At 46.7% G+C, this 23,373-nt stretch overlaps 1 protein-coding gene across 1 annotated transcript in view; it reads left to right on the top strand.

Annotated features, from left to right (window-relative positions):
• The window catches only part of hectd2 (HECT domain containing 2), a 97,543-nt gene that overhangs the window by 26,640 nt on the left and 47,530 nt on the right, over nucleotides 1–23,373 (top strand). The window contains exons 8-15 of the mRNA XM_079248357.1: nucleotides 612–721; nucleotides 4,086–4,234; nucleotides 4,328–4,451; nucleotides 8,808–8,904; nucleotides 8,987–9,094; nucleotides 10,454–10,586; nucleotides 17,727–17,815; nucleotides 21,744–21,808. Coding sequence (XP_079104483.1) covers nucleotides 612–721; nucleotides 4,086–4,234; nucleotides 4,328–4,451; nucleotides 8,808–8,904; nucleotides 8,987–9,094; nucleotides 10,454–10,586; nucleotides 17,727–17,815; nucleotides 21,744–21,808 — 875 coding nt within the window. The remainder of the gene's footprint in view (nucleotides 1–611; nucleotides 722–4,085; nucleotides 4,235–4,327; nucleotides 4,452–8,807; nucleotides 8,905–8,986; nucleotides 9,095–10,453; nucleotides 10,587–17,726; nucleotides 17,816–21,743; nucleotides 21,809–23,373) is intronic.

Here is a 23,373-nt window from a genome sequence, read left to right as displayed (position 1 = left end):
TTAGACATACTGGTGCTGACTGGTCCGGTTCATATGGACAGATGGCGAGACGGTGGATGGATGATGGATTAATGGGTGGATGGATGATGGATTAATGGGTGGATGGATGGATGGATGATGGACAGATGGCGAGACGGTGGATGGATGAGGGGTGGATGGCTGGTTGGATGGATGGATGGATGGATGGCTGGATGATGGATTAATGGGTGGGTGAATGGATGGATGATGGATTAATGGATGGATGGATGGATGATGGATTAATGGCTGGATGGATGGATGGATGATGGATTAATGGCTGGATGGATGGATGGATGATGGATTAATGGATTAATGGATGGATGGATGGATGGATGGATGGATGGATGGATGGGTGGGTGGATGGATGATGGATTAATGGATTAATGGATGGATGGATGGATGGATGATGGATTAATGGATTAATGGATGGATGGATGGATGGATGGATGATGGACAGATGTCCTCTGTGGACAAAGAGTCACATTAAGTAAAGAATTTCAGACTTTGACTTTGGAAACTCTTCTACAGGAAAACTGGCCGTATGCCGTTGTCATGTCTCAGAGATCTTGTACGGTCTGTGTTTGTGTGTCCAGAACCCGCAGTATTCCAGCACCAGCACCTACGTGATCTACGCTCACCTGCTGAGGCAGATCGCGGCTCTGTCCGAGGCCGACCACCACTTCCTGGTCCACTGGCTAAAGAGGTGATTTTATCTTTTATCATGTATTTTCTACATGTGCTGTGTCATCATTTACATGTGCTGTGTCATCATTTACATGTGCTGTGTCATCATTTACATGTGCTGTCATTGTCTTCATGTGCTGTGTCATCATATGCATATGCTGTGTCATCGTCTACATGTGCTGTGTCATCATCTGCATGTGCTGTGTCATCGTCTACATGTGCTGTGTCATCATCTGCATGTGCTGTGTCATCATCTGCATGTGCTGTGTCATCATATGCATGTGCTGTGTCATTGTCTACATGTGCTGTGTCATCATCTACATGTGCTGTGTCATCATCTGCATGTGCTGTGTCATCATATACATGTGCTGTGTCATCATCTGCATGTGCTGTGTCATCGTCTACATGTGCTGTGTCATCATATGCATGTGCTGTGTCATCGTCTACATGTGCTGTGTCATCATCTACATGTGCTTTGTCATCATATGCATGTGCTGTGTCATCGTATACATGTGCTGTGTCATCATCTACATGTGCTGTGTCATCATTTCCATGTGCTGTGTCATCGTATGCATATGCTGTGTCATCATCTGCATGTGCTGTGTCATCATATACATGTGCTGTGTCATCCTCTACATGTGCTGTGTCATCATCTGCATGTGCTGTGTCATATACATGTGCTGTGTCATCGTATACAGATGCTGTGTCATCTGCATGTGCTGTGTCATCATCTCCATGTGCTGTGTCATCCTCTACATGTGCTGTGTCATCGTATACATATGCTGATTCATCATCTGCATGTGCTGTGTCATCATCTGTCTGTGCTGTGTCATCGTCTACATGTGCTGTGTCATCATCTGTACGTGCTGTGTCATATACATGTGCTGTCGTCTACATATGCTGTGTCATCATCTGCATGTGCTGTGTCATCATATGCATGTGCTCTGTCATTGTCTACATATGCTGTGTCATCGTCTACATAAGCTGTGTCATCACCTGCATGTGCTGTGTCATCATCTGCATGTGCTGTGTCATTATATGCAGGTGCTGTGTCATCGTCTACATATGCTGTGTCATCATCTGCATGTGCTGTGTCATCATATGCATGTACTCAGTCATTGTCTACATATGCTGTGTCATCGTCTACATGTGCTGTGTCATCATCTACATGTGCTGTGTCATCATCTGCATGTGCTGTGTCATCGTATACATGTGCTGTTTCATCATCTACATGTGCTGTGTCATCATCTCCATGTGCTGTGTCATCGTATACATATGCTGTGTCATCATCTGCATGTGCTGTGTCATCATATACATGTGCTGTGTCATCCTCTACATATACTGTGTCATCATCTGCATGTGCTGTGTCATCATATACATGTGCTGTGTCATCCTCTACATGTGCTGTGTCATCATCTGCATGTGCTGTGTCATCATATACATGTGCTGTGTCATCGTATACATATGCTGTGTCATCATCTGCATGTGCTGTGTCATCATCTCCACATGCTGTGTCATCCTCTACATGTGCTGTGTCATCGTATACATATGCTGATTCATCATCTGCATGTGCTGTGTCATCATCTGTATGTGCTGTGTCATCGTCTACATGTGCTGTGTCATCATCTGCATGTGCTGTGTCATCATCTCCATGTGCTGTGTCATCGTCTACATGTGCTGTGTCATCATATGCATGTGCTGTGTCATCATCTGTACGTGCTGTGTCATCATATGCATGTGCTGTCGTCTACATATGCTGTGTCATCATCTCCACGTGCTGTGTCATCCTCTACATGTGCTGTGTCATCGTATACATATGCTGATTCATCATCTGCATGTGCTGTGTCATCATCTGTATGTGCTGTGTCATCGTCTACATGTGCTGTGTCATCATCTGCATGTGCTGTGTCATCATCTGTATGTGCTGTGTCATCGTCTACATGTGCTGTGTCATCATCTGCATGTGCTGTGTCATCATCTGCATGTGCTGTGTCATCGTCTACATATGCTGTGTCATCACCTGCATGTGCTGTGTCATCATCTGCATGTGCTGTGTCATTATATGCAGGTGCTGTGTCATCGTCTACATATGCTGTGTCATCATCTGCATGTGCTGTGTCATCATCTCCATGTACTCAGTCATTGTCTACATATGCTGTGTCATCGTCTACATGTGCTGTGTCATCATCTACATGTGCTGTGTCATCATCTGCATGTGCTGTGTCATCATCTACATGTGCTGTGTCATCATCTGCATGTGTTATGTCATCACATACATGTGCTGTGTCATCATCTGCATGTGCTGTCATCATATGTATGTGCCGTGTCATCATATGCATATGCTGTGCCATCGTCTACATGTGCTGTCATTATCTGCATGTGCTGTGTCATCATCTGCATGTGTTGTGTCATCATCTGCATGTGCTGTGTCATCATATGCATGTGCTGTCGTCTACATGTGCTGTGTCATCATCTGCATGTGCTGTGTCATCATATGCATGTGCTGTCGTCTACATGTGCTGTGTCATCATCTGCATGTGCTGTGTCATCATCTGCATGTGCTGTGTCATTATATGCAGGTGCTTTGTCATCGTCTACATATGCTGTGTCATCATCTGCATGTGCTGTGTCATCATATGCATGTGCTGTGTCATCATCTACATGTGCTGTGTCATCATCTGCATGTGCTGTGTCGTCTACATGTGCTGTGTCATCATCTGCATGTGCTGTGTCGTCTACATGTGCTGTGTCATCACATGCATGTGCTTTGTCGTCTACATGTGCTGTGTCATCGTCTACATTTGCTGTGTCATCATTTGCATGTGCTGTGTCATCACCTTTCATACCCATTCTTGACACCCTCACCCGTCAACACTTAAAGCTTGGGTAGGTAATGTTGGGAAGCTAGCCAGATGTGAAAGTGGTGTCCTGTCTTTGCCCCTCCCACTGTCTCGGCTCCTCCCCCTCCGGTTCTCCTCCTTGCGTGATCCAAGGGTTAGGGTTTTTTTGCAGCTTTTTTGACCAATTTGTGTTTGTTTGATGAAACTAAAATCAAATAACATACAGATGTTGCTGCATTCAGAAAAACCCGCCAACTTCTGTGGAAATGAGACAAAAAGCCTGCAGATGTTCACAGCTTCTGTTTGCGACTCTCCCAGCATGAGAATGGGGAACGTAAAATCGCTACTTGTGGTGATGATTTACTAGCAGGCTGTTTTAAATTAGAGGTTCTGTTCAGTCCTGTTCCCATCCAGAACTTTTCCCAGCCGGCGCTGCGTTGTGTTTTACCTTAACTCGGTGTGCACGTGTATATTTCAGGCCATGTAGACGTTGTGCAGCTCTGATCCCTCCGTAACGGCGTTTTTATTGTGTGTGTTGGTCAGGCTGTCGGTGAGACGCTTCCGGCAGCTTGTAGAGCGCCTCCTGCAGTTCATATCCACCCGCCTGTTTCCTGCAGAGCCAGACGAGCTTCCTCCTCTTGCCAAGTGCTCCTGGTGGATTCCCTCCGCCACCAAGGTCCTCAGCCTGTTCAGTGAGTGTCACACCGGAGAGACTGTGTGTGTGTGTGTGTGTGTGTGTGTGTGCGTAGATGGTTGTACTTGAGTTTTTTCTGTTTTCCTGGCAGATGCAGCCAACAGTGTCTCCTCTCCTCCCATCATGCCTTTTACCGATTTCTACAACATCACCCTGGAGCACATAGACTTCATGGAGGAGTACCGCACCTGGCAGAACTACGGCAACTCAAACAGGTCAGATGTAGGAACATAAACGTGTCGCGTCGTCCGTAGAAAACAGTCTGGTTCCTGCTGAAAGACTTCCAAGATCCGCCTTCCAGACCAAACGCAATACTCGTAGCCACGATGACTTTACTCCTACCTAGGATTACTTTACTCCTTCTTAGCATTACTTTACTCCTTCTTAGCATTACTTTATTCCTTCCTAGGATTACTTTACTCCTACGTAGGATTACTTTACTCCCTCCTGGGATTACTTTACTCCTTTTTAGGATTACTTTACTCCTTTTAAGGATTACTTTACTCCTACCAAGGATTACTTTACTCCTACCTAGGATTACTTTACTCCCTCCTGGGATTACTTTACTCCTTTTTAGGATTACTTTACTCCTTTTAAGGATTACTTTACTCCTTTTAAGGATTACTTTACTCCTACCTAGGATTACTTTACTCCCTCCTGGGATTACTTTACTCCTTCTTAGGATTACTTTACTCCTTTTAAGGATTACTTTATTCCTTCTTAGGATTACTTTACTCCTTTTAAGGATTACTTTACTCCTTCCTAGGATTACTTTACTCCTTCCTAGGATTACTTTACTCCTTTTAAGGATTACTTTACCCCTTTCTAGGATTACTTTACTCCTACCTAGGATTATTTTACTACTTGCTAGGATTACTTTACTCTTTTCAAGGATTACTTTACTCCCTCCTAGGATTACTTTACTCCCTCCTAGGATTACTTTACTCCTACCTAGGATTACTTTACTCCTTTCAAGGATTACTTTACTCCCCCCTAGGATTACTTTACTCCTTTCAAGGATTACTTAACTCCTGCCTAGGATTATTTTACTACTTGCTAGGATTACTTTACTCTTTTCAAGGATTACTTTACTCCCTCCTAGGATTACTTTACTCCTTAGGATTACTTTACTCCTTTCAAGGATTACTTTACTCCCTCCTAGGATTACTTTACTCCTTCCTAGGATTACTTTACTCCTACCTAGGATTACTTTACTCCTTTCAAAGATTACTTTACTCCTTTCAAGGATTACTTTACCCCTTTCAAGGCTTACTTTTCTCCTACCTAGGATTATTTTACTACTTGCTAGGATTACTTTACTCTTTTCAAGGATTACTTTACTCCCTCCTAGGATTACTTTACTCCTTCTTAGGATTACTTTACTCCTAATTAGGATTACTTTACTCCTAATTAGGATTACTTTACTCCTTTCAAGGATTACTTTACTCCCTCCTAGGATTACTTTACTCCTTCCTAGGATTACTTTACTCCTACCTAGGATTATTTTACTCCTTTTAAGGATTGCTTTACTCCTTTCAAGGATTACTTTACTCCCTCCTAGGATTACTTTACTCCTTCCTAGGATTACTTTACTCCTTTTAAGGATTACTTTACCCCTTTCAAAGATTACTTTACTCCTACCTAGGATTATTTTACTACTTGCTAGGATTACTTTACTCTTTTCAAGGATTACTTTACTCCCTCCTAGGATTACTTTACTCCCTCCTAGGATTACTTTACTCCTACCTAGGATGACTTTACTCCTTTCAAGGATTACTTTACTCCCCCCTAGGATTACTTTACTCCTTTTAAGGATTACTTAACTCCTGCCTAGGATTATTTTACTACTTGCTAGGATTACTTTACTCTTTTCAAGGATTACTTTACTCCCTCCTAGGATTACTTTACTACTTCCTAGGATTATTTTACTCCTTTTAAGGATTGCTTTACTCCTTTCAAGGATTACTTTACTCCCTCCTAGGATTACTTTACTCCTTCTTAGGATTACTTTACTCCTAATTAGGATTACTTTACTCCTTCTTAGGATTACTTTACTCCTTTCAAGGATTACTTTACTCCCTCCTAGGATTACTTTACTCCTTCCTAGGATTACTTTACTCCTACCTAGGATTACTTTACTCCTTTCAAAGATTACTTTACTCCCTCCTAGGATTACTTTACCCCTTTCAAGGCTTACTTTTCTCCTACCTAGGATTATTTTACTACTTGCTAGGATTACTTTACTCTTTTCAAGGATTACTTTACTCCCTCCTAGGATTACTTTACTCCTTCTTAGGATTACTTTACTCCTAATTAGGATTACTTTACTCCTAATTAGGATTACTTTACTCCTTTCAAGGATTACTTTACTCCCTCCTAGGATTACTTTACTCCTTCCTAGGATTACTTTACTCCTACCTAGGATTACTTTACCCCTTTCAAGGATCACTTTACTCCCTCCTAGGATTACTTTACTACTTCCTAGGATTATTTTACTCCTTTTAAGGATTGCTTTACTCCTTTCAAGGATTACTTTACTCCCTCCTAGGATTACTTTACTCCTTCTTAGGATTACTTTACTCCTAATTAGGATTACTTTACTCCTTCTTAGGATTACTTTACTCCTTTCAAGGATTACTTTACTCCCTCCTAGGATTACTTTACTCCTTCCTAGGATTACTTTACTCCTACCTAGGATTACTTTACTCTTTTCAAAGATTACTTTACTCCCTCCTAGGATTACTTTACCCCTTTCAAGGCTTACTTTTCTCCTACCTAGGATTATTTTACTACTTGCTAGGATTACTTTACTCTTTTCAAGGATTACTTTACTCCCTCCTAGGATTACTTTACTCCTTCTTAGGATTACTTTACTCCTAATTAGGATTACTTTACTCCTAATTAGGATTACTTTACTCCTTTCAAGGATTACTTTACTCCCTCCTAGGATTACTTTACTCCTTCCTAGGATTACTTTACTCCTTTCTAGGATTATTTTACTCCTTTTAAGGATTGCTTTACTCCTTTCAAGGATTACTTTACTCCCTCCTAGGATTACTTTACTCCTTCCTAGGATTACTTTACTCCTTTTAAGGATTACTTTACCCCTTTCAAAGATTACTTTACTCCTACCTAGGATTATTTTACTACTTGCTAGGATTACTTTACTCTTTTCAAGGATTACTTTACTCCCTCCTAGGATTACTTTACTCCCTCCTAGGATTACTTTACTCCTACCTAGGATTACTTTACTCCTTTCAAGGATTACTTTACTCCCCCCTAGGATTACTTTACTCCTTTCAAGGATTACTTAACTCCTGCCTAGGATTATTTTACTACTTGCTAGGATTACTTTACTCTTTTCAAGGATTACTTTACTCCCTCCTAGGATTACTTTACTCCTTCTTAGGATTACTTTACTCCTAATTAGGATTACTTTACTCCTAATTAGGATTACTTTACTCCTTTCAAGGATTACTTTACTCCCTCCTAGGATTACTTTACTCCTTCCTAGGATTACTTTACTCCTACCTAGGATTACTTTACCCCTTTCAAGGATCACTTTACTCCCTCCTAGGATTACTTTACTACTTCCTAGGATTATTTTACTCCTTTTAAGGATTGCTTTACTCCTTTCAAGGATTACTTTACTCCCTCTTAGGATTACCTTACTCATTCCTTGGATTACTTTACTCCTACCTAGGATTACTTTACTACTTTCAAAGATTACTTTACTCCCTCCCAGAATTACTTTACTTTTTTCCTAGGATTACTTTACTCCTGCCTAGGATTATTTTACTTCTTGCTAGGATTGCTTTACTCCTTTCAGGGATTACTTTACTCCCTCCTAGGATTACTTTACTCCTTCCTAGGATTACTTTACTTCTACCTAGGATTACTTTACTCCTTTCAAAGATTACTTTACTTCCTCCTAGGATTACTTTACTCCTTCCTGCTGAGCTACTATCTAACGCACATGTAGATTCTGACACGTGTGCAGTAACCAGGACTTTACAGTCCTTGTCGTTATGAAGATAAACTTTAGTTACTTTGTGTCGTACCAAGCGGCCGATCAGCTCCCCGAAGTTGGATCCATAATCGAAGGTCATATTTGCTTTCGTGAACCTTCCTGGAAGCCGGATTGAGGTTCTCGTGCCGAGCTGAGGTGCAGAAACATTCCCACAGCTGCAGTTTATCCAGAACTGTGTACACGCTGTGACGTCTGTTTCACATTGCGTCACGGCTCATTAACTCCCGATGAAGACGACGGATCCTTCATCGTTAACTCCCGATGAAGGGGACGGATCCTTCATCGTTAACTCCCGATGAAGGGGGATGGATCCTTCATCGTTAACTCCCGATGAAGGGGACGGATCCTTCATCGTTAACTCCCGATGAAGGGGACAGATCCGGAGTTTAAACAGCCGGATCTGGAAGTCCCAGCTAGCACGGTGAAGAAGCCGCTTCACCATGATCCCAGCATGTCGGGTTCTAATGGAACACCTGAGGCATTAAATGTCTGGCTGGACTTGAAGGAATGTGTCTGTCTGGAACTTTCTTCTCCTCGTCAGGTTTTCTTTCTGCCAGTTTCCCTTCATCCTGTCCACGGTGGTGAAGAAAGCCATCATCCAGAAAGACTCGGAGCAGCAGATGATCAGCCAGGCCAGGGTGAGACCCACGTCTGCCTCATTTTACTCCCAGCTGCTGTGCACGATGGACCAGTTTAACCAGTATGTGTTGTGTTTCACAGCAAAGTCTGGTCAGCAAAGTTTCTCGCAGGCAGAGAGTGGACATGAACCTCCTGTTCCTCAACATTAAAGTACGACGAGCACAACTCCTCAGCGACTCACTGGATGAGGTCAGCACTCAAACACAGAACGGATGCTGTCAGGTAGAGAAGCAGGGCGGGGTCTGCCGCTGGGGGGCAACCAGAAGTCTCGTCTGGTCTAAACAGGATAAAACATCATCCTGCGTCATTTCTATTAGGGATTCACCGATACCAGTATCGGTATTACCGATACCAGCATCAATATCACCGATACCAGCATCGGTATCGGCTTGATACCATCATCGGTATCGCCGATACCAGCATCGGTATCGCCGATACCAGCATCAATAATCACCGATACCGGCATCGGTATCACCGATACCAACATCAGTATCACCGATACCAGCATCAATATCACCGATACCAGCATCGGTATCACCGATACCAGCATCAATATCACCGATACCAGCATCGGTATCACCGATACCAGCATCAATATCACCGATACCAGCATCGGTATCGGCTTGATACCAGCATCGGTATCACCGATACCAGCATCAATATCACCGATACCAGCATCGGTATCACCGATACCAGCATCAATATCACCGATACCAGCATCGGTATCGGCTTGATACCAGCATTGGTATCACCGATACTAGCATCAATAATCACCGATACCAGCATCGGTATCACCGATACCAACATCAGTATCACCGATACCAGCATCAATATCACCGATACCAGCATCGGTATCGCCGATACCAGCATCAATATCACCGATACCAACATCGGTATCACCCATACTAGCATCGGTATCGGCTTGATACCAGCATCGGTATTGGCTCAATACCAAGTGTGTGTACTCGTACTTGGTATTAATAAAAGCGTACCGATACCACACTAGTCCAGCCAGCGCAGATGTGTTTGATGCTTCGGACGTGTTTTAAAAGAAATAAATGCGTTAAATGTTAAAATGTGACATTTTTTGTTCCATTAAAACAGATGTTAATCCAACAAGAGCGGCACTCAGTATACTAAGACAAGAGGAGAGTCGAATATGTTTTTACACTTTTAGCAGGATTAGAGATTAGTTTTACAATCCAAGTGGTGTTATAAATGCTGTCCTGGAGAGACATGATGTCAGACAGAGGAAGCTCTGGATTCCCAGCAACCCCTGAATGCAGCGTTGAGTGGAACGTGTTGAATTAACTCCCAGACCTGCTGGTGTCTGGGTGCAGAGATGGATTTATAAATGTGTCCCATACATGGAGCAGTTCCCATGTGTAGCAGCTGGACCTGGGATCCTCAGTCCTGGTTCTGGAGGACTGCTGTCCTTTAGAGGTTTCTGCGGGAGCACAGGACCAGAACCAGGACTGAACCACTCATGAGGGTTAGGGAGGTTTTTTTATGCTGGACCTCTGACCTTTGGTCCCTGTCCTCCTGCAGCTGACGAGGAAGCGGTGCGACCTGAAGAAGAAGCTGCGGGTGACGTTTGTCGGGGAGGCGGGGCTGGACATGGGCGGCCTGACGAAGGAGTGGTTCCTGCTGCTGGTCCGACAGATCTTCCACACAGACTACGGTGAGGCCAGCTCTGCGGCGTACACAGAGGATCTCGTCGCTCTTTGAACTGGTGTTGAGGGAGAAAACCAGCTGGGAATCTGGAGGCTAAATCCCGTTTGATGGAACGTCAAACCTTTCTTTATTGGAAAGAAGCGGAAAGAAAAGCATGTTTTCATTGGATGAAAATGGAAAGTACATTTTTATTAGACGGACTCGGTGGATATTTCAGGTCAAACCGCTGCAGGAGCAGGTGGACCATGCTGGTTTAGGAAGCTCTGATTCCAGGCTGGACGCAGTCGCATTCTGTCACTTCTTCTCTTCTTCTGTCCTCCTCAGCCATCCAGTTAAAGGGACGGGAAACCAGTCCATGTGGACTGGAAACATTTATAAGTCAACACCCTTATTGGCACAGTTTAGGTGTAGAATTAAATTAAAAGAAATATTTTCTCTGTTGCAGATTTCAGCTGCAACACGACACAACCAGAAATAAAACTTTTAGTTTAACCCAGGAAGGATCAGGATTTATGATTAAACCAGAGAAGACATGATCTGATTGGTTCAGCATCATGGACGGATCATCATGACTTAGCAGACGTCCTGTCAGAACGTGGAGGAACCTTTTCAGGTTCATGTCAGAGAACATCTGGAGCTCCACCAGACGGATCCTGGATCCTTCACCTCGGTAAAACATCTGGAAACAGTCATCATACAGTCTTACATAAAACTGGATTATATTATCATGATGGGTTCTAGGACGGAGAAGAACTGTTCTTTGCTCCCTAAACTGAGCTCGGCAGTGAAAAATACATTTAAAAACTTAAAAAAACATTCATTCATTCATTCAGTTAAAGGTTTGTAAATCAGTTAAAAGTACAGCTGTATTGTTCCCCTTCTACCCGTCCTGCACGCAGGAGCTGCGTTTCATAAACACTGTTCAGAAAAACCAGTTCAGACAAGCAGAAAACATTCATTCATTCATTATTCCAGCGTTTATTCCAGGGCTGCGGGACGCTGGAGTCCAGGGTGTCTCAGCCTGTCGACTGACTCACAGAAACAAGCAACAGACGATAATATTCCAAGATGAAAACTTTTCTTAAATCTGCAGGAAAATCAGGAAAACTGGTGAGTCCACCGCAGACCTTCACTGGTTCCCATCAGCCCCAGTGCTCCAGTGACATCACTCCTGCAGCTCCTCGGGTTCTGACCCGGACCAGACAGAGAGTCCGTCTCTGCTTCTGTCACGGTCCAGGCCGCTCATCAGTCGGACTGAGCCAACCTGGCTTTTCCTAACTTCGCGTAGTTCCGCCTCTTCCCGCCAGAACTTCGGATCTCTCCAGACTTTTCCTCTCCGCCAGATTGTCACCGGTCTTTCCGCAGTTTTCCAAGGTTGCCTTCTCAGTACATGTCCCAGATTATTCTTCCTGCCGTCCTCATGACAGACCTCTTGTCCTGACATGTGGACAGGACCAACGCTTTGGTTTTGGTCCAGCTAGCCTCCCCTACCGGTTACGCTAAGTACGCTAAGTACGTGACGTCTACCTGCCTGTCTAGTCACGTTTCCTGTTTCCGTCTGCGTCGCCGCCGGACTTTCTTTCAACGATCTGCTACTCTCCATCTTCCTCCATAACTCTCCGGGTCCTCGCCGTTGCTCCTTTCGGCTTCGTCATCCTGCCAGTTGATGATTCTGAGAAACGTTGGACCCCTGTAACCTCCTGCTGGGGGCGGAGCCTCTTTTTCACCTGATGCCAGATGTGGAACCAGCTCAGTTTTCCAGTTGGGCCCAGTAAAGACATGCACCACTGTGTCCTGCTGGTTTAACACGGTTCATAGATACACGATGACATCGTATGACAGACTTTATCGGCTTGTGTCGGCTTGATGCTTTAATGCCGTCATAGTCAGGGCCGGATTTAAAGTGCACATGTCCCTGGGCCCAGAGTGTTCCAGGGCCCCCTTCCCCACCACAACATTGTGAAAACTGTGAATGATTCACTGTGAAACTACATTTCTAACATCTCTCAGCCAGTGGTACCAGTAGTAACACACACTGTGGTGAAACTATCTGGCTGTTATGTACATTCAGTTTCATGTCCAGACTGCTGGTGTTTTCTCTACGTGGCCCCAAAGTGGGCGTGTGCCCCTGGGCCTACGTCCATAATGCCCATTGGATAATCCGGCCTTGGTCATAGTGCAACGTGAAGGAGATTCATTCATCAAATTGATTTTAACACATAAACAAAGTTGTTAGTCATCACAATACCAGAACTCTGCACCATCTCTGCAACAGACGAAGATGTTTGGTGAAGATGTCTCGTCACAACCGTGAATAGTCAGGAGAAAACTACTTCAGAAGTGTTTTATATTTGTCTTTATCTCTGATCGATATTTCCATCAGCCCCAGCCCCAGCCGCAGCCCCAGCCGCAGCCCCAGCCCCAGCCCCAGCCGCAGCCCCAGCCGCAGCCCCAGCCGCAGCCCCAGCCCCAGCCCCAGTCCCAGCCCCAGCCCCAGCCCCAGCCCCAGCCCCAGCCCCAGCCCCAGTCCCAGCCGCAGCCCCAGCCCCAGCCCCAGTCCCAGCCGCAGCCCCAGTCCCAGCCGCAGCCCCAGTCCCAGCCGCAGCCCCAGCCGCAGCCCCAGTCCCAGCCCCAGCCCCAGCCCCAGCCCCAGCCCCAGCCCCAGCCCCAGCCCCAGCCCCAGCCCCAGTCCCAGCCGCAGCCCCAGCCCCAGCCCCAGCCGCAGCCCCAGCCCCAGTCCCAGCCCCAGCCCCAGCCCCAGCCCCAGCCGCAGCCCCAGCCCCAGCCCCAGTCCCAGCCCCAGCCCCAGTCCCAGCCGCAGCCCCAGCCCCAGCCCCAGCCCCAGTCCCAGCCCCAGCCCCAGCCCCAGTCCCAGCCCCAGCCCCAGCCCCAGCCCCAGCCCCAGCCCCAGCCCCAGCCCCAGCCCCAGCCCCAGTCCCAGCCGCAGCCCCAGCCCCAGCCCCAGCCGCAGCCCCAGCCCCAGTCCCAGCCCCAGCCCCAGCCCCAGCCCCAGCCGCAGCCCCAGCCCCAGCCCCAGTCCCAGCCCCAGCCCCAGTCCCAGCCGCAGCCCCAGCCGCAGCCCCAGCCCCAGTCCCAGCCCCAGCCCCAGCCCCAGCCCCAGCCGCAGCCCCAGCCCCAGCCCCAGTCCCAGCCCCAGCCCCAGTCCCAGCCGCAGCCCCAGCCCCAGCCCCAGCCCCAGCCCCAGCCCCAGCCCCAGCCCCAGTCCCAGCCGCAGCCCCAGCCGCAGCCCCAGCCGCAGCCCCAGCCCCAGCCCCAGCCCCAGCCCCAGCCCCAGCCGCAGCCCCAGTCCCAGCCCCAGCCCCAGTCCCAGCCGCAGCCCCAGCCCCAGCCCCAGCCGCAGCCCCAGCCCCAGCCCCAGCCCCAGCCCCAGCCGCAGCCCCAGCCCCAGCCGCAGCCCCAGCCCCAGCCCCAGCCCCAGCCCCAGCCCCAGCCCCAGTCCCAGCCGCAGCCCCAGCCGCAGCCCCAGCCCCAGCCGCAGCCCCAGCCCCAGTCCCAGCCCCAGCCCCAGCCCCAGCCCCAGCCCCAGCCCCAGCCGCAGCCGCAGCCCCAGCCGCAGTCCCAGCCCCAGCCCCAGCCCCAGCCGCAGCCCCAGCCCCAGCCCCAGCCCCAGCCCCAGCCCCAGTCCCAGCCGCAGCCCCAGCCGCAGCCCCAGCCCCAGCCGCAGCCCCAGCCCCAGTCCCAGCCCCAGCCCCAGCCCCAGCCCCAGCCCCAGCCCCAGCCGCAGCCGCAGCCCCAGCCGCAGTCCCAGCCCCAGCCCCAGCCCCAGCCGCAGCCCCAGCCCCAGCCCCAGCCCCAGCCCCAGCCCCAGCCCCAGCCCCAGCCCCAGCCGCAGCCCCAGCCGCAGCCCCAGCCGCAGCCGCAGCCCCAGCCGCAGCCACAGCCCCAGCCGCAGCCCCAGCCGCAGCCCCAGCCCCAGCCGCAGCCCCAGCCCCAGCCCCAGCCCCAGCCCCAGCCCCAGCCCCAGCCCCAGCCGCAGCCCCAGCCCCAGCCGCAGCCCCAGCCCCAGCCCCAGCCGCAGCCCCAGCCCCAGCCCCAGCCCCAGCCCCAGCCCCAGCCCCAGCCCCAGCCGCAGCCCCAGCCCCAGCCGCAGCCCCAGCCCCAGTCCCAGCCCCAGCCCCAGCCCCAGCCCCAGCCCCAGCCCCAGCCGCAGCCGCAGCCCCAGCCGCAGCCCCAGCCCCAGCCCCAGCCGCAGCCCCAGCCCCAGCCCCAGCCGCAGCCCCAGCCCCAGTCCCAGCCCCAGCCCCAGCCCCAGCCCCAGCCCCAGCCCCAGCCGCAGCCGCAGCCCCAGCCGCAGCCCCAGCCCCAGCCGCAGCCCCAGCCGCAGCCCCAGCCCCAGCCGCAGCCCCAGCCCCAGCCCCAGCCCCAGCCCCAGCCCCAGCCGCAGCCCCAGCCGCAGCCCCAGCCCCAGCCCCAGCCCCAGCCCCAGCCGCAGCCCCAGCCCCAGCCGCAGCGATAGTGTTAAAATTATTTTGACTCATGCACTGTTGCTGGCTTTGAAGTTCACACTTGTCCAAACTGCTGGTGTTTGCAGATGTCGCTGCATTTTAGACCCTAAAAGCCTCCAAAAGTCATGATGCAGCATCGGGATACAAGAAATGAAGAACCCGCTTGTAGTTTTTCCATCCAAACAAGCAATGCCTACACAGAGAGGTCCATCTCTGAGCCGGCCTCCCTGCTACACTGCAGCCATTGCAGCCGCTTGTCAGGACGTTTTCTCCCGGGATCCAAACTTCTCTTCATTCTTTCTGGATCTTTCTGAAATCTTAAGCAAGCAATCGCATGTCTGTGCATCTTCGTCTTCATTTATCTTCGTCTTCGCTGAAGTCCTTCTCTCCGCTGGTTGGAGTTCTTTCCATCATGGTTCCATCTTTCCGCGGTGGTCTGTGATTTCGGGGCCAGCAGACATCGGGCAGCGAAAGCCACTCAATGAAAGCTGTGTTCCCCTCATTAGCAGCGGAGGAAAGCCCCGAATCTGCCTCCAGCACACAGGCAGGTGCACGCACACACACACTCACACACAGCCTCTTTCATGTGAAACGGTGTCAGTTTCTGCTGTCTGGAGACGCGAGCCGTCCAGATGTGCGTCTCTGCTCAGAACAGACTGCTGCTGTTCCTCTCAGCCGGAGCTGGAACAGCTTCCACACTCACTTTATTCTGCTTTTCTGCTTTTTATTGCTCCGACTGAGCGAAGACGTCAACAGCTTGACACTCTCTTAATGATGACAAGTTGTTAAAAATGGAAATAAATGAGCAAAGTTTCACTCCGGGCTCTTTAACGGATTCATGCTTTATTATTGCACTTTATCATTTTATTCATATTTACTTGTTCCTGTCTTTCTTATGTCCTGTCTGCTTAAATACGTCGGCATAACACAATATGTAAAGTATCAATTATGCAGCTGAATAAAAAACAATATCCTAGAACTAGATATAAAAATAAAAAAAGAAAATAAAAATCATAGAAAGTAACAAAAACCGTCAACTGTCTGAAGATCTCACCATCTTCAGTCTCATTTCTGCTGCCTATGTACGTAAACAGGACTTCTTCTTCTTCTTCCTTTCATGGGTTACAGGTCAGCTGTGCGGCTCACCACTGCCCCCCGTGGTTCCACTGGAACTACATCGTTCACGTGGTTCGGTTCCTTTTCTGTTAGCAGTCCAGATGTTGGTGATCAGGAGGAGACAACAGCAGTAGCTGTTTTCGTCCCGTTGCTAAGCAACCGTGCATAATTTTAACTCCAGCTGATGTTTTATCTTCATCCGCCCGGATGTCTCTGCAGTCTTTCTGATGAAGACCACGGAAACTGCACTTCTATTAGGATTCTAGACCATGATAGTGAGAAACAGCCCGTCGCCATAGCAACAACGCTATTATCAGATCGGAAGTCGGACTTTCAGAAAAAGAAACAATTGTCTGAATCAACCATCCACACAAGGAAGTTCTGGACCGCCATTTGCTGGTCTGGTATCAGGAACTAGTCCATGAGCCGGTCTGAAGGTGCAGATGGTTCTATCTACCAGGAACCGATCTAGAAGTTGGTCCATGAGCTGGTCTGAAGGTGCAGATGGTTCTATCTACCAGGAACCGATCTAGAAGTTGGTCCATGAGCCGGTCTGAAGGTGCAGATGGTTCTATCTACCAGGAACCGATCTAGAAGTTGGTCCATGAGCCGGTCTGAAGGTGCAGATGGTTCTATCTACCAGGAACCGATCTAGAAGTTGGTCCATGAGCCGGTCTGAAGGTGCAGATGGTTCTATCTACCAGGAACCGATCTAGAAGTTGGTCCATGAGCCGGTCTGAAGGTGCAGATGGTTCTATCTACCAGGAACCGATCTAGAAGTTGGTCCATGAGCCGGTCTGAAGGTGCAGATGGTTCTATCTACCAGGAACCGATCTAGAAGTTGGTCCATGAGCCGGTCTGAAGGTGCAGATGGTTCTATCTACCAGGAACCGATCTAGAAGTTGGTCCATGAGCCGGTCTGAAGGTGCAGATGGTTCTATCTACCAGGAACCGATCTAGAAGTTGGTCCATGAGCCGGTCTGAAGGTGCAGATGGTTCTATCTACCAGGAACCGATCTAGAAGTTGGTCCATGAGCCGGTCTGAAGGTGCAGATGGTTCTATCTACCAGGAACCGATCTAGAAGTTGGTCCATGAGCCGGTCTGAAGGTGCAGATGGTTCTATCTACCAGGAACCGATCTAGAAGTTGGTCCATGAGCCGGTCTGAAGGTGCAGATGGTTCTATCTACCAGGAACCGATCTAGAAGTTGGTCCATGAGCCGGTCTGAAGGTGCAGAATTTTCATGGCGCCGTTTCTCAAACATCCCATGAACAAGTGAAAAGTTTTCATCTTGTTTGACCGAATGCAAACAATTTGTTTCTTCATAACTCTCTGCTGCCAAACTCAGTTGTACTTCTCTCCTGTACCCACATCCTCCGGCTGATTCATTTATATTCATCCACCCATCCACCCACCCATCCATCCATCCATCCATCCATCCATCCACCCATCCATCCATCCATCCATCCACCCACCCATCCATCCATCCATCCATCCATCCATCCATCCATCCATCCAAACAGCTGATTTGTCTCCTTCTAAAACCTGACTGTGTTATCTTGCAGGGATGTTCACATACATGAAGGACTCGCGCTGCCATTGGTTCAGCAGCTGGAAGTGTGACAACTTTTCCGAGTTCCAGTTGGTTGGGACTGTATCCTTTCTGGTTTGCATACACATATGTTCACTGCAGGTTGTGTCGATTGGATTGCACTTGCTTATGTCACATGAATTAAGGTTTCAAGCTTTATCTGAACATGTTGAGGTGTCATATGAACCTACATTTTAAACTACAGAGGAAACGAGGGATGCACCATATTGGATCATTGACCAATATCCAATAAGTCAACATTTTTGTTTACAACTCTTTTGGCTGTTTTGGCCGAGACAACACTGATTCCTCTGTTTCCTCTGTTTTGGAATTAAAACCTGTTATTATTTTGCAGACTCTTGCTGCAAATGATGGAGTAATCACTCATGGTTTTTATTGCACCTTTTATTGCCCCGAATGAATGAGGAGTGAACAGCAGTTCCCATCTCATCCACTAGGGGCTCCAGAAGGGAGCAAATCCCCATAGAGTCCCATGAGCTTCACTTCAGCTCTTCACAAACCTATAGGTGATGTCACAGAGGCTCCGCCCATCTTTCATATACAGTCTATGAGAATTATCCAACAATGTGTGTCTGTTATATGTGTGTGTGTGTGTTTGTGTGAGCAGAGAAAGATCCAGATTTTCAGAGTTGTTTAGTAGCCAGCTGGGAGCTGTCAGTAGGTTATATAACCTAATAGCTGCCTTTTCCCGGCCATGTGTGTGCATGTGTGTGTGTGTGTAGTTTTACCTACTTTGTAGACATTTGTTTACACCGTCACAGTTTGGAAATCAAACCTACTTTAGGACAAAAACCTGTACATACGGGTCAGATGCAGACTTTGGTTTCCGGTTTCCTCTGAAACGATGGAAACACATGTGTGTGTTTGGTTTACAGCACAACCAGTGAATGTAGATGGAAAGAAAGAAGAGTGTGTTGGATAATATCTGTGTGTGTGTGTGTGTGTGTGTGTGCACTCCTGGGTGTTCCATGTGTGCTCCACATTTGTGCTTGTTGCAAGAGCTCATTTATCCATCTGTGTCCTGTGCTGTATAGCGCTGCATCACTATGGAGAAAGAGAAGGGGGGGGGGGGGGGGGTGTAGTGACGCCGATGTTAACCCTTTCTTGTTTGGTGTCATTCTTTTCTTCACGACCTCACGTGTTGGATTCTACATATATGTTTCATTGTGACCTGCTCATGAAATCACTGGACCTAAAAATCCAGGGCGGGTCAGTCCTCCAGTCCACCAGGAGGCAGAGAAGACGTATGTTAGTCCTCCCGCTCATATGTCTATTTTAATGTACACACACACACACACATACATATATATATATATATATATATATATATATATATATATATATATATATATATATATATATATATATATATATATATATGACTGTATTTACAGTGATGCCAATAATGCTTATTAAATTGAAATTGAGAGAAGAAGGGGGGGGGGGGGGGGGGGCAGCAACAACTTTATTCATGCATTTTCCATAAAGGATATCTGTAGACCATAGATAGTCTGTATATGAAAGATGGACGGAGCCTCCTGTGGTTAAAAATGAAGCCGATGTGGAATTGTATAAAACTGCAGTTCACCCTCCATCCACTAGGGGCTGCAAAACCGAACAAATCCCCATAGACTCCCATGTTAAAAAGACCAACTTCACAGCAGGAATGTTTACAGCAGAAATAAACACATCAACAGCAGAAATAAACATGTTCACAGCAGAAATAAACACGTTCACAGCAGGAATAAACATGTTTACAGCAGGAATAAACATGTTTACAGCAGAAATAAACATGTTTACAGCAGAAATAAACATGTTGACAGCAGAAATAAACATGTTTACAGCAGAAGTAAACATGTTTAAAGCCTCGTTCAAAAATCCATTTTAGGTTTAATAGCTCAGGTTTACCTTCATGACAACTGTGGGGGGGAGTGATTTTTGTTTCTAACTCGCCCGTTTAAAAGTAATTTAATCTCGACATTCGGCATATTTAGGGGCGTGTCCTTTTGATTGACAGGTACCCAATCTCCCGCTTCAAGTCAGAAGAACGTAGAACAACCGCGGTTTTTAGCCGGTTAACAACGTGACTTAGCTTTAGCCCGCTTGCCTCCGTTAGCTGGTTAGCTCCTGTTATCTCCGGGTTAGCTCGGTTAGCTTTTAGCTACAGAAAGCTCGGAGTTCACTCGATGTCAATCATCCACCATGACGCTCACAGCCCCCCTCTCAGCTCCACCTCTTTGCCCATATTTGTATTTTCCGGGTGAGACGACACGCATTCCCCTGCTAAGATGGTGATGGTAGGAACCGCCCACCGAGCTTCAATTCAGCTCTTCAGAAACCTACAGGTGACGTCACGGAGGCTCCGCCCATCTTTTATATACAATCTATGGTGTAGACGGACCTCTGAAGAATTCCTGTTTTTCTTTAGTGTGTGTTTGTGTGAGCGGGTGTGTGCGTGTGGGCGTGTGTGTGTGTACATGACTTCTTAATGACCTTAACAGTTGTAGTAATAGTACAGTGTGTTTATTTTATGTCTGTGCTTTAAGGAGTGTGTGCGCATATGAGGGTTTATTTAGATGTGTGAGTGTGTGCATGTGTGTGTGTGTGTGTGTGTGTGTGCAGGTGTGAGTGTGTGCGTGTGTGTGTGTGTGTGTGTATCACCTACCTGTAATCAGTGGCTTTCAAACACACATAATGACCGTACATATGGTCACCAGATGTAGCAGCTGCTTGGTGATGGGGGCGGACGAGACATTAAAGACCAGAACCTGCAGAAAATTATTCTAATAATCTGATTTGTTTAAATGATCATAACAAACAGATAACTGGGAGTAATGACATCCAGGTGATAATCTGATCTGGTGTGTTTATACAGTCTGGAAATAACTGGACTGCTTTTACACCTGTACTGATGGAACATCCTGTTATTTTGTTATTGAACATGGTGTATTCCTGAAGCACTTTTTACAGACACAAAGACACCAAATGCCTCACATAAAAACATACAACATATCGTAAAAATCCCAACAATACATGTACATAGCTGTAACACCTCTGAGTCTACTTGGAACTAAAATGCTCACCTAAAACTATGACTTTAAAGCTTTTTGAAAGCATCTACTGAGTCCAGAGAACGCAGATCCTGGAAGCTCGTTTCAAAGACGGCAGGCGACTTTAGGCTTCAAGCCGAAGTGTAGGGCGTAAGTAAGTCCATAATGTAACGAAGGGCGTGTCTGTGTACGGCTCGAAAGTTAGCACCAATATTTTTATAGTTCAAGAGGAACTGCAGGATTTTGCGTGGTCACGCATCATTTTTACCTTTACTAAACAACTTCAGTAGTGTGATGGTTACTGGTATCTTATGATGGTCCAGACTGCACAAATATATATCATCGTCAACCTTTTATGATGTATTCCTGCTCTCCATGAATCAGTTTGTTCCTTGGCTTTATTAAAAACAGTTGCGGCCTGACCAGGAGTGTCAGAAAACCGTCTGGACTTGTATAGTCCCCGGTCCGTGTTCCTTCCTCCTGGTAGCGTGCTGTTAATTAGCATTAGCAATTAGCGAATGTTTAACATACCTGTCCAGAAGGAAAGCGTAAATCTGTCCGTGGCTTTTTAGCCCCTCTGCTTCCTTCAGTCGGCACCAGTTTGTAAAAGCTTAACGGATTGTCGTGTGACGTCAACCTACCGATGCTATTGGCTTAGAATCCTGTATCGCAGACGTTGGCATTGCAACCACATGTGAATATTTATTTATTTAGACCCATCAAATTTATAAAACAATCATTTATATGTTGAAATTGAATTTTTCAGTGAAATAAATACTTTTATTCCGCCGCTGCAGGCATTCTGTCCATGTGTTATTATTAATTGTTTGGATGAAAAACTTGTGCAATGAGCTGGTGAGAAGTGCAGGAATCTGATAAGATTGTTGGTGTGTTTTCTCCCTAACCGGTGCTGCTATCAGCTGATGGGCTTAGCAGTTTACAACAGCATCGCTCTGGACATCCACTTCCCTCTCTGCTGTTACAGGTGGGTCTGATTCCACTTTCCTTCTTCCTTTATCCAACCCTGAACAGGTCAGGAACTCTCTCCAAGTTTTCTTGCTCAGAGAACACATAAAAACGTGTATATCTTCATAGTTTTTTTGTAGTTTTTCAGTGGACATTCTCAGTGTTGCTGACACTGGAACTGTGTACTGTCTGGTTTTAACATATTGACTGGATGATCATGTGATCTTAGCAGGTCTGTTTAGGGGCGATCCACTATGGAGGACCAGGAGGGTCTTTAATAAGGCAATCCAGTGTATTGATGATTAGTTGTAACTTGTGAAATAAAAATATAGGTTGATAAATATTTTAAATTTAACAATTAATTCATACAAAAAGAAATCAAATTGCAATGTGTTTAGTAATTACACGTTTTAAATGGAAATATAAAGGGATAGCAATTCAAAATATTATAAGTAATAAATTATAAAATATTCACAAGTAATTCCTGTGATATGTAAATGTACTTTCAAATGCAACATTTGTCATGCTAATTAATGTTAATGCGGTAGTTAACATATGTCATGCTAGTTAAGACTAACAAATAGTTAACATTTGTTATGCGAGTTATGCTAATGTGATGGCTGACAACTGTTGTGTTGGTAAATGCTAATGCAGAAGTTAATTTTTTTTTTTTCAAGCAAATAAATGCTAACGCAGTGGAGAATGTTTGTAATAATAGTTATTGCTAATGCAATGGGCAACGTTTGTTATACTAGTTAACGTTAACATGAAAGGGTAAAACTTTTTATGCTAATTCAGGCCAATGCAGCGGGTAAGGTTAGTTATGCTAGTTAATGCTAATGCAATAGTTAACATATGTTATGGTAATTAATGCTAACATGATGGTTAACCACTTTTGCGTTAGTTAATGCTAATCCAGTAGTTAACATTTTTATGCTAGTTAATGCTAACACAGTGGATAACATTTGTTATGCTAGTTAATGCTAATGCAATAAAATGACAGGGAACACTTGTTATGCTAATTAAGGGCAAAGCTGCAGGTAAGGTTTGTTATGCTAGTCAATGCTAACGCAATGGGTAACATTTTTATGCTGCATCGTTGCATCCAATCTGACTCAGAGGTGAGATCTGGGTACTAGGAGCTAAGCTAGTGAATATTTCTGAGTCAACTTCAGGGGTGGTTTTGAATCAGACCTTTGGGTACAAATCGAACACACCGTTATGCTAGTTAATGGTAAGACAATGGTAATCAGTTGTTATACTAGTTGCATTAACTAGCATCTTAAAATCCATCCTGAAAGACATGGGAAACCACGCAGCCACTTTTAAAGTGGTCTAACATGTTCCCACCTTCTGGTCCTCGTCAGAGCTTGTGCCTCGGAGTTACGCTGATGGTCCAGTTTGGCTGATTTGCATCTACATCTGATGAAATCATCAATAAGCTTTGGTCCATCGGGACATTGACGTCAGGACTGATTTAAATTAGGAAATCTGCTGCTGCTGAAAGACATTTTACAGTTTAATGGAAATGTCATCTCTTTAGTTGATGAATGTGCGGTATAGCTGCGTACAGGTGTGTATATT

This window comes from Telmatherina bonti, assembly GCF_933228915.1.
Source record: "Telmatherina bonti genome assembly, chromosome: 11".
NCBI classification, from domain to species: Eukaryota; Metazoa; Chordata; class Actinopteri; order Atheriniformes; family Telmatherinidae; genus Telmatherina; species Telmatherina bonti.
Note: the sequence above shows the minus strand (reverse complement) of the source record. Positions and strands in the feature narration are given on the sequence as shown.